The 11840-nt window shown below is 49.2% G+C and overlaps 1 protein-coding gene across 1 annotated transcript; it reads left to right on the top strand.

The window, feature by feature from the left end:
• Nucleotides 1-72: 72 nt before the first annotated feature.
• Nucleotides 73-8247, top strand: LOC135830708 (uncharacterized; the record flags this gene model as incomplete). Its single annotated transcript, XM_065342937.1, has 14 exons — nt 73-228; nt 484-662; nt 1183-1337; nt 1637-1761; nt 2055-2193; nt 2399-2520; nt 2773-2951; nt 4157-4313; nt 4677-4823; nt 5256-5555; nt 5764-5869; nt 6851-7052; nt 7392-7503; nt 8225-8247. Coding segments are annotated over 14 exons (2102 nt in total), but the record flags the coding sequence as incomplete, so codon positions are not given.
• Nucleotides 8248-11840: the final 3593 nt, after the last annotated feature.

Below are 11840 nucleotides of genomic sequence, written 5' to 3'. Positions count from 1 at the left end.
TAGGTGACATGGCTGGCGAATACCGCTACAGCTAAAATCCTGTGACATGCTTGTGATGTTGTCGTCCATCAGGTATCTACTATGTTGCATCCAACATCCGTGTGGAGAACGCCAATGGTGCCTACTTCCGTTCCCTGGTCGCCGTCAATGGCAAGACCGATGTGTCCAACGGTCTTCACCACATCCAGGGATCTCCCAAGACCAATTACTTCACCATGACTGTCGTGGGTGAGTCCTGCTAGGCGCATGCTGGTGTTTGGCTGAACAGCGTGCAGTTTCGTTGAAAGCACTAGTACGCCGTATCAACCTAGAATAGTTTTACTCAATCTCCGGACAGCATGCTGTTAGTAGAATTTTATGTTAGTTAATCTGCATGCATTGCGCCAGGCCCTGGCAGATGTGACGTTATCTGGATTGTCATCATGTTGCAGTGCTCAACTTCGTGAAGGCAATTCTCTATGATCACTTTGTATGCTCATACAGGTGTTGTCCAAATGACGAAGGGCCAGAACTTGTCCGCAATGATCTTCTCATACAATGATCCTAGCTTCACCATTGACACAGCATCCAGTATGAGCGTCGCCTACCTGAGTCCGACCAGTGTGTCTGTTCCGGGATTCCACGCCGATCTTCTACGTGACCTGACATTCAAAACAATTAACGTAAGAACAGAGGGAATTAAGCAGTACATAGCCCCCTGCCCCCTACCACCCCCTACCCCCCCCCCCCCCCCTACCACCCCAACCCCCACCCCGTATCCCTGCCACGCACATCCGTGCTCACGCCTCAGCGACCAGTAATTCTTCCCTACATGACAGTACGCCTTGTGCAACTGCTGCCAATCACATTCCTTGCTGCTGTGTGTATGTATACGTGTGAACAATACCCACACACAGCAATGCCACAACCAAGTCTTTCTCTGCCGGTACTCAGAGTTACGTGTTAAAAACACTCATAAGAAAAAACCGATATGTGTACATGCCTGCGTGTATGTGTGTATGTTTAGGTATGAGGGGGTGGGCAGAGAAGTAGACTTCTGAACCACACGCATAACAGAACAGCCTGATATCAAACTTCCATAGTGTGTGTAGTCTTCAACGACAGGAGCTCTGCCAATGTGTATGCCTGTGTGTATGTGTGTGCGTGCATGCGTGTATATAATTATACATTTGCTACGCACAGACCTGGGAAGTCATCAAGGGATGGCGAACAACAGGCTCAGCCGGCCTTTTCCAGTCCGGCAGTGACTTCAATGCCAACACAGGTTTCTTCACAGCCAGCACACCCGGTGTCTACCATGTCAGCGCTATGATTCGCCTGGATAGTGCCTCAGGAAGGTGAGATGGTGCTGCTGATGCTTCAGTGAAATGGGGGGGGGGGGGAGGGGGTGCTAATGCTTTAGTGAGATGGCCTGCGGCGCTGCTAAGACTTTGGAAATGAAGCACCCCAGAAGCTCTCCAATCACATTTCAACACGCGTACCAAAGTTTTCGTGCGTATAGGAACCTGACTGTGAATGTGAGGAGGTCCCAATGGCTCCAGACTTAGTATTGGGAGTATGCTTTGCTGGTCGTTCACTGCTCTTTTAAGGGTTTGTGTTGCTGTGCTCGACTGCTTTTCCTGCTTGCCATGTGTAGGTATTTCCGCATCGCCGTCAACGTCGACAACAAGCCAACCCTACATAATGGCATGCACTCTATTCGCGGATACCCACCGAGCAACTACTATACTCTGACCGTGTCTGGAACCGTACCTCTCGAAGGTAAGTGTGTCGTATATGTCCCAGCCTCTTTTGGTAATCACCATATTTTCCAGGGTGCAGGCGACAATAATTTGTAAGAGATCCCATCTTGGAGGAAGAATGGCACATTCAGGGCTCTATTGACTTGTAGTAAAATATGTTATAAGTTCCAGTCCGGAATTCAGGCTAGTTTTCCTGAATTTGAAATGCAACTTGTACACCGCATAATGAAGTTCTGTTGAGATAAATGTTATGCGTTCTTTCAAGAGATTGGGACTAATGATGTGCTGATGGTGCATTTGGGTGCTGTACAGCTGGCCAGAATATTTCAATCATTGCCTATTCGAACACTGACAGAGACTGGAGAGTCCAGCACGAGTCTGGCTTCAGCGTTTACCTGCTGGAGCGCATATCCCCTGGTGTCCATGCCGAGATGAGGGCAGACAACAAGATGTAAGTCCTGTGGATCTCCATGCGCGATGCAGCGCGCTGCAGGTTTTGTACGCGCATGTCAATACCGGTGGTGTGCATGTTGCTATGTGAGCCTATCTTGCAGCTTTGGTGAACGATTCATATGAAGCGTGAATGTGTGGAACAGATAAACTATTGCACTAGACTGAGGCCATCTGTGCCCTGATGGATTGATTCTCGTTTGTAGGGGATCAACGCAATGGACTCGTGTCAAGAACTGGCGAACAAACCCCGGCAAGAACGACGGTCTCTTCCAGACTGGTGCTGAGTTCAACGCCGCCACTGGATACTACACTGTCAGTGCACCTGGTAAGCTGACTGTCAGGCAGGATTTCACTATATTAGTACTTCTGCACTTTATCCAAAAAGAGTTTTCGAATTTCTTTGGTAGCAGCACTTTACCCAGCTGCATATGAAGTGTGCCAAGGACTGTTGGTAACAAGGCAGCCTATAGTTCTGTTTTCACCAAATCTCTTGCGATGTGTGCGTATGTGTGTGTGTGTGTGCATGTGTGTGTGTTTGTGTGTGTGTGTGTGTGTGCGCGCGCGCGCGCTTGCACAGGTGTGTACTATGTGGCTGCTAACCTCCGATTCGACCAACTCACCACCGGACAGGCGTACATGAACATTGCTGTCAACGACGACACCACAATCAACAACGGTCTCAACGTCAGAGAGTCCTACCTGCCGCAGAAAATCACACAGTTCTCACTGCGTACTTCTGGATTCATCCGTCTTCGTGTAAGTGCCCGAAGATCATTAGTTTTAGCCAAAGTTAGAATTTCGTTAGAATTTCACCTCGCAAACCCACAAAAATCCGGAGATCGTTAACTTTAATTGACGTTCAAATATCTGGTCTTACAGCAGTGTTGTGTTTGGTACACAGTGCAGTGCTGCTGATGGTGTCACTATCCTAAAGCACTCCCCCCCCCCACCAATATTAGCATGTGCATGGAGGTGGCGGTCAATAACTAGACATGGTTAGCATTTTACCGTTCACGCTATTTTCGACGGTCGGCGTGTAGAGGGCGCAAGTCTACTGTTTTTGATGTGTTTTTGAGACACGGTTAGCAGTTTGGCTTCTGAGTCCTGACTCCTGACGCAACGATAGACGTGTGAGGTAACCCTAGTTGGAATCTTACCGTTTCGTTCTCCCGCTAAAAAGAGCTTTCTATCGTCGGAACGGTACCAAACCGACGGTATTTTGGGTTTGGGGTACGAGTGCCGTTGGATCTAGCGCGTGAACTGTAAAATGCCATGTCTACACACACACAAAAACGGTGCAGGCCGACCGTCGAAAATAGCGTGAACGGTAAAATGCTAACCATGTCTACTAACACTGTTGTGTGATCTGTGCAAGATGAAGAAGAACGCGGGTGTGGGCAATGTCATAGGAGGAGGACAGGCCCATGTCTCATGTACACGCTATACTGTGTGTGCTTAGCTGTGTTCTCTTGCAGCACTAAACTGCATGACCAAGTCGTACTTGTCATTTCCTCCTCTGCCTAGTCAGCATACTCTAGCTTGCTCTGAGATCACAGCAGATGAATAATTTATTTATTTATTTATTATTGTCATGTCTCCATTGCACAATGGTGTTCTCTCTAAATGGTGGTGTGTATGCAAGCACAGACTACTGTAAAGTGAGAAATTTTTGCTAGAGATTAAATTTCGCTATTTTCGCTACCAGCAAACTTTCGCGAATATAAATCGCCGCCAACTGCTCTGTGCGTTGATTTGTGACTGCACACGATCCAATTGAAGAGATTAAATCGATCCAATTGAAGAGATTAAATCGATCCAATTGAAGAGATTAAATCGCGAAAGTTTCTCGTCGTGAACCGGCTCAATTCTTGAAAACGCAAACCGTGCGTGCCGCAACAGTTTACCGCTTTACAGTATTATCAATTCTGAGTGTGATTTTTGTGTTCCTGATCATCTTGCAGCTCGGAGACACCGTATCCGTGTATGTCAAATCGCAAACAGACAAGGCATACAACGTGCAGCACGAGAGCGGCTTCTCTCTGGCGTATGTTGCCCCGCCGCTGTCCATCCCGGCCTTCCTTGCCGACTACACTGTCAACCAGAACTACAGAGCCGCAGGTAAGGCCTAACCATCCCTGCTGTCAGCTGTCAGCGTGCATATGTTCACGTGGATGGCGTAAAATTCTTTCGAGGCCGTCGCACTCAAGTCTGGGTGCTAAGTGCTAGCAGTGCGCTGTTTATAGCATGTCTCAGTTTGATTGCAACAGGTACAACTGGAACAGCAGAGGCCAGTGTCGACCTGCTTGTGGACTGTCAGATTTAAGTTAAGGACAGTTTGGAGACAATACGCAGGCATCTTGCGTAATATTGCCCAATGTTCTTTTGAATGAAACGAAATGATTGGTCGGGTTTTATGCTAAATGCAAGATAAAGTGCATGTTACCTTCTCCGCGCTGATCTCAATGGTTTCCTGTGCTGTAGGCTGGTATGAGCTCAACAAGAAGTGGGCCGTTGAAGGCAAAGACAGTCTGTTCATCTCTGGTGGACAGGCCTTCAACCGCAACAATGGTCGCTTCACTGTCCCAGCACCAGGAACATACTGGGTGGTGGCCAATATCATGTTCACAGGTAAGCAGAAAAGAGGCAGATGCAAAAGACAGAGACCAAGACAGAGACAGACACAGAGAGATAAAGAGAGAGAGCAAAACGAGAGAGTGCGAGAGTGAATGAGTGAGCAAGCGAGTGAAAGGAGCCATGGAAGGAAGAAAGATGGAGAGGTGCAGAGAGGTACAAAGAGCGAGCGGGAGAGAGAGACACACACACTCACAGACACACACACGCACAGAAACAGAGAGCATAAGTTGGTAAGTAAGTGAGAAAGTTAGTGCTGGAGAGTGAGAGAAGTTGGTGCACTTCACAGTCTCTACTGCACCATCTGGATACATGTACTTTCTTGACTCAACTCTTGTTGATGGTGTAGATGGTTGGTTGTGTAAATTGCTTCACACTAAGGGAATAGGATGGAAGTGATGTGGTTGCTGTGCTGTGTTGCCTACTCAGGTCTGGATGCAACCGGTGGTGCGCTACACGCCGCCATCGGTGTCAACGGTGTGTACGACACCACAACTGGCCTGCACGTCATGCGCAGCTCCAGCCCGGCCAAGTCCGCCCTCTTCTCGCTGATGGTGTCCGGTGCACTGCAGCTGGATACTGGCGACTACCTGAGCGTCTTTGTTGGCTCCGACAAGGACACAAACTGGGGCGTGTCCAGTCAATCCGGCTTCAGCGCGGCATTCATCGGCACCAAGCTGCTCCAGGGTTTCACGGCCTGGGGACCTCCCGTCAGCCGAAAATCAACTGGTATGGTTTTATCAGGGTGGACTGAATGATTTGATGGCATTTTAGCAGAATTGTCTCCTGCCAGTTAATTAACAGCCTACGGTACACTAAAACTAACCCAGTGCATCTCAATAGAACCTGAGCAGCATGACTTGGTTAGCGCCAGGCTGCCTAAACTACCACGGGATTCTCTAATTGATATAATTATATTCTGGTCCTGTTTTCCCAGGCTGGATTCGTCAGGCCGGTTTCAACACCACTGGTTTCCCTGGACTGTTCAATACATTTGGTTCTCAGCCTGCAAATGGCTTGTGGACGGTACCACAGAGCGGATGGTAAGTTTTGAAGGGGTACACGTCCACTTTGATTTCAGCGCGAGCATTTTTGTTTAAGCTGAAGGCGGTCGAAAGAGTAAGCCGGGCATGGATCCCGTGTGCGGAGCAAGTCCGAGTTTACAATAGAATTGGGCTGTAGAATCTACCAATGGACACTGCACACAACTGCAGGGTCCAGCAAGCACTGTTGTGCAGGCGTACCTTATCTAGTTCAAGTCTTGGTCACTCAAGTAGTTGTGATAGTATTTGTTACTTCTGATTCTATGAAGTACAGTAAAACCTGTCAAGGCGACCTCTCGGATAAGGCGACCACCTGCCCCAGAAGACCACTGTAACCAGGACCACGCGATGCTATTTCCAGTCAAACGGCCCTGGATTAGGAGACCACCTGGCAACAGAGACCACAATTTGAAGGCCCTGGGGCGGTCGTTTTAGACAGGTTTAGACTGTAAATATGGAGTGGTGTCAGATATACCACATGACCATACCGCACAGCTATGTTGGTTCCAGCTCCACTCAATCATTGCGGCAAAAGGTCACATGACGTCGGCCGTGTTGATTTCAACGTAGACTTTCTACACAAATTTAGTCACCTGACAAAGATATGAAACCACTCAATATTGTAGAAAGGAAAAGGACATATGGCTACGAGTTGATCCACCGCAGTAACTAGATACTACATACAGTCAGAAAGTGCAACAACTAGGCACAAAACGTTCTGACTGTATATAGTATCTAGTTACAGTGGTGGACAGTTACTCTCAACTCGTATCCATATGGCCTTTTCCTTTCTACATTTATTATTGGCTCAACATCCGAGTTTCAAATTGCACACTCAATATTGTGCATGTTCATTCAGATGCACGGCCCTAGCGCCTTCTATTTCTGGGCAGTGGCATTGCAATGAACCATGTGCTATGTGTGTGTGTGTGTGTGTGTGTGTGTGTGTGTGTGTGTGTGTGTGTGTGTGTCCCGTGACAGGTATTACTTGGCAGCTAACCACCACATCACCGGAGGTAGCGGTTTCATGAGATCGCTTATCGGCATCTCACTCAGTCTCACGGCAAACAACGGCCTGCACTCGGCTCAGGGTAACCCCACAACCGAGTCCTCACCCTCCGTAGCTGGCATTGCCCGCCTCAGGAAAGGACAGACCTTGTCTAATCATTTCTTCAGTCAAACGGTGAGCAGCAAACACATGTGCACCTGCAAACAGCAATTTGTGAACGTCTGGCTTCCTACATGTATGTGCTCACTGAGTCAGTGTGCCATGTAGCAACAGGGCAACAGGAATTTGTGATCTAGCATGATAGCTGGAGCAAAAGCATTTAGTGTGTCATTTTAAGTAAGTCTGATCTTCCCCTATAGCACTGCTTTAGGAGCTGCATCCGATGTCCGGTATCCGTGAGGGTAGCAGCATTCAATGACAGGTGTATTCCTTACTAATTTGTTGGATTGCATCATGTGTATTTTGGTCTTCACCTCATCCATCATGCGTTGGTGTTTTGTTTGCCGTGCGCAGGACAAGAGCTGGTCGTACAGCACGCAGGGTTTCAGTGCTGTCGAGATCGGTGACTATCACCCACTGCCGTCATTCCACGCGTTCCGCTGGGGTGTCAACGTGGCTCAGTCCGGTTGGTATGTAAGTACTAGGCTAGATGATAGCGTGATCTATGTGACATACCACTAACCAGGCTAGTGGAGATGTCTTCCCGGTGGTACAGCGCTCCTATCTTAACCCTTTCACCACTGTCGACGTATATATATGTCATGGCCGCGCTCGGCGGGTTTGTGACTTGGCTTAGATCAGTCTAGTGGCTACCCAGGTAGACGACCAATATAGTCGCCATCCAAGTTGCTAGCTCACATAGAACGACAGGTTTCTTGAACAGTGTTTATTTGAACCATTGCAGTACTAGATCGAAAGATCAAGTGTGTAGGGTCAAAAGACCAAAGCAGGAGAGAGTCGGAGTGACTCTCTCAGAATCGAGAGGAGTAGTGAGCTCCCCGAGAATCGAGGATGAATGTTAGCAAAACAGCTCCTTATATATGCTACATTATGTGATCAAAAGTATACAGTGGCAAGAATGCGTAAGGATTATTTCTATATTACAAACAGTGGTGCAATATGTGCAATCAGCCAAACTAGAATATAGTACAAAGAATGATCAATCAATACGGGGAGCTCGCTCACCCACATTACATGAAAGGACTCCGAGGCTCTTCGTGCGACGGGGCCTGGAGTATGCTGTCGGAAGTTGCTGCAGCTAGAGCACGCCGCCTCCGTACGCTGCCTTGGTCGTTGGTCACCCTTCATCTCCTGCCCGTAGGCTCTTCCCTCTCATTACCCCGTAGGGTGCTTCACGGTCAAGCCGTGACCTCTCCCAAAAAGGGATAACGGAGTCCGCAGTGCGCGAAGCACTTGCAGGACCCTTTACGTCGTACGACGCGAGAAGAGGGGCCTTGCTTGCTCGACTAACAAAGGTATCAGCTCCCTTGCAGGACTAAGCAGGGTCCCCTCAAGCTCAACAGTGTAGTGAGTACAATGCTGACGACTTGTACTGAAGGTGTAGCCGCCGTACGACAACACTTGTGACTCGAGGCCACGAGTTGTAAGCCATGATTGCTCAACTAACGAAAGTGCCAAATCCTTCGTAGGACTAATCATGGTTCTTACAGAACTCTAGAATATTTCGGAGCCCAGCTTTTGGCTGCTGAATCTCATTGCGTGGTCGCTTTCACGACGAGTCGAGTCCGGGTCATGACAATTCCCCGGCCTCTCAAGAATCACGTCCCCGTGATGTTACCCAACTTGGAAGTCGGCGAGTCGTGACGGTAACCGCCTAGCTCTCGTTGGCCAAGCCAACTGGTTCTGCACCGTAACAGGTACGGGCATAGAGTACGAAATGTGGCTCCACAGGCGGGACATTTCCATCAAAAAAAATTCCAACTTCAAAATGAAACTGGTACTGCTCCACTATCGTAGAGATGAGCCTGGTGCTGATGATCAACACGCAGCTTGTCATGCACAACTAAATGCACGTTGCAAATCTTCACGCAAAGCGTATACGTATGACAGTTCGCCAGTTCGTGTCATCTCAGATGAATGTAGACCATAGGCCATAACGTGTGGTCGACACACCCTTCTTCCACGTAGGTATCCGGTTCAGTACAAAAACTGCTGCAGAGCTCCAGGAGCCATTTCATAGATTTGGTGGTATCCAACGAATCGGTTCCACTCACCCTCCACCCATTACAAAAGACCTTGGCGACCTCGCCAAGACTTCCACGGTAGGTTCATTGCTGCCAGCAAGGACAGACACAATGGCATACGCCTAGTAGCCTGTGCAACAGGACCACGATCACGTGTCTCAATTGTGTGGTGTAGCACCGAAGTGCGACCAAGCTCAGATGGGTTCAAAGCGAACGCATCTCGATACCGAAGCACTAAGGCTTGCAAGCAGTGGATCTCCTCGCAGGAGATACCAGATTGTCCATCTCTTCCTCCGCCCGCCGCTGTGGGCTGGATTGAGTCCGGCTCATCCCTTCCACCAACAGTGGTGGGCACTTGGACTAAGCCCAGCTCATCCCTTCCACCAACAGTGGGTACTTGGACTAAGCCCAGCTCATCCCTTCCACCAGCAGTGGGTACTTGGACTAAGCCCAGCTCATCCCTTCCACCAGCAGTGGGTACTTGGACTGAGCCCAGCTCATCCCTTCCACCAACAGTGGGCACTTGGACTAAGCCCAGCTCATCCCTTCCACTACCAGTGGGTACCTGGACTGAGACCAGCTCGTCCCTTCCACAGCGGGGAGTTAGAGCGGGACAATCTGCGCCAATGCGCAACTGCTTCCAGACCCCGAGGGAGTCCTCTGTCTCAGCTATTTGAGCTGATTCCTCTCTCTGGCCATCGGCCATAGTGTCTTCGGTCATGATACTCATGACTTCAGATATTGGTTCCAACCGACCAATCTGCATTGCCCTCTCTAGAGCCACTGCCTCGTCAGAGTAATTTAACACCCGTACGGGAACACCATCCACCGTAGGGCTCACTAGCGCATGCGCCATCATGACATCATTCATTTCTTGAAAACACCCATCAGGTATCGTCAAGGCACAGGTCGGCAACCCTTCCGACTTGTCTAGCACGGCGTTGACCGTCACCTCCGAAAAGGGAGTATCACTTCACGCCTCCGCAAGCGAAGAACGTGCTCTCGTTTGCCGTCACCATCATGGCTTGGCGGAACGACGTCAGCTTTAGAAGCTTTAAAATGCAATGCTCCATCACCCGAAGTGATCTCGCAAGGAATTGGGACAGCACATCGCGTCCAATGTCAGAACCAGTAACCAACATCATACTCAGTACGTGACGAAACACCACAGGGTGCGGACGTCGACAGATCCGACACCAACAGGCATCGCCCAACACAGAAGTGCTGGTTTCAGGTGGGCATCAGCTCACTAGTGATTTCCATCACACTCCAATCAAAACATTTGAGATCCGCATCAACGAACTCAAATCAGCAGTTGTTCAAGCTCTCTGCAGAACTTGTTACTGTATCATCGTTTCAGCCAGCATCTCAACTGGTGCGCCCAGTTTCGAAATCTGGCTTCGTGACTCCGTCACACGACAAGGACATAGTCCTCTTGACTGTTTTTGAACCGTCAAAGTTCAAAAGAACAGCAACACTCCTCAACTGCAGCTGAGGGCAACGTAGAAGCTAAGCTTCATGCAGTCATCGATCCTGCCACTGCAAGACGACTCTAAAAGTCTAAAAGCATTTCGCTTCTCGAACAGTTTCTGTGCCAGAGCTGACAAAACAGCAGAGTTTCCTCACTGCACGTCCTTGCAAGAACCTCTGTGGGTTCGAACAATGCGCCGTCTACACCGCAAATCGAGTGCAGCTGACACATATCTCAGACCAACAAGTGGTGAGGGAGTCGAAACTAAACTCTCGTCGGCGGCATGACCGACTTTCGCCAGGTCTTCCGGAAAAAGTTGGCACGCCAACTAGTAGCAACAGCTACAAAACAGAACGAGTTCACGTTCCATGTGCACGCACTCAGACAGAGTGTTCAACTGAACGGACCAAGGCCAGAACAGAACAAAACAGTTCGCTTCCGAATCCACTTGAGAACTGCATGCAGCCTCGTGAAATCGACATCAAATTCACACCTCTGCGTGCTCGAGTAAACAAGAGCTCAGAGTTCAGCATGGACCAGTGCACACCGAGTTACGACTACTCTGCCAGAGCAACAGCAAGACGCAACTTGGAAATCCTGGTCACAGCACCAAATGTCATGGCCGCGCTCGGCGGGTTTGTGACTTGGCTTAGATCAGTCTAGTGGCTACCCAGGTAGACGACCAATATAGTCGCCATCCAAGTTGCTAGCTCACATAGAACGACAGGTTTCTTGAACAGTGTTTATTTGAACCATTGCAGTACTAGATCGAAAGATCAAGTGTGTAGGGTCAAAAGACCAAAGCAGGAGAGAGTCGGAGTGACTCTCTCAGAATCGAGAGGAGTAGTGAGCTCCCCGAGAATCGAGGATGAATGTTAGCAAAACAGCTCCTTATATATGCTACATTATGTGATCAAAAGTATACAGTGGCAAGAATGCGTAAGGATTATTTCTATATTACAAACAGTGGTGCAATATGTGCAATCAGCCAAACTAGAATATAGTACAAAGAATGATCAATCAATACGGGGAGCTCGCTCACCCACATTACATGAAAGGACTCCGAGGCTCTTCGTGCGACGGGGCCTGGAGTATGCTGTCGGAAGTTGCTGCAGCTAGAGCACGCCGCCTCCGTACGCTGCCTTGGTCGTTGGTCACCCTTCATCTCCTGCCCGTAGGCTCTTCCCTCTCATTACCCCGTAGGGTGCTTCACGGTCAAGCCGTGACCTCTCCCAAAAAGGGATAACGGAGTCCGCAGTGCGCGAAGCACTTGCAGGACCCTTTACG

This window comes from Sycon ciliatum, unplaced genomic scaffold (assembly GCF_964019385.1).
Source record: "Sycon ciliatum unplaced genomic scaffold, ocSycCili1.1 SCAFFOLD_1816, whole genome shotgun sequence".
Taxonomy (NCBI): domain Eukaryota; kingdom Metazoa; phylum Porifera; class Calcarea; order Leucosolenida; family Sycettidae; genus Sycon; species Sycon ciliatum.
This window is presented reverse-complemented; position numbering and strand designations above follow the sequence as displayed.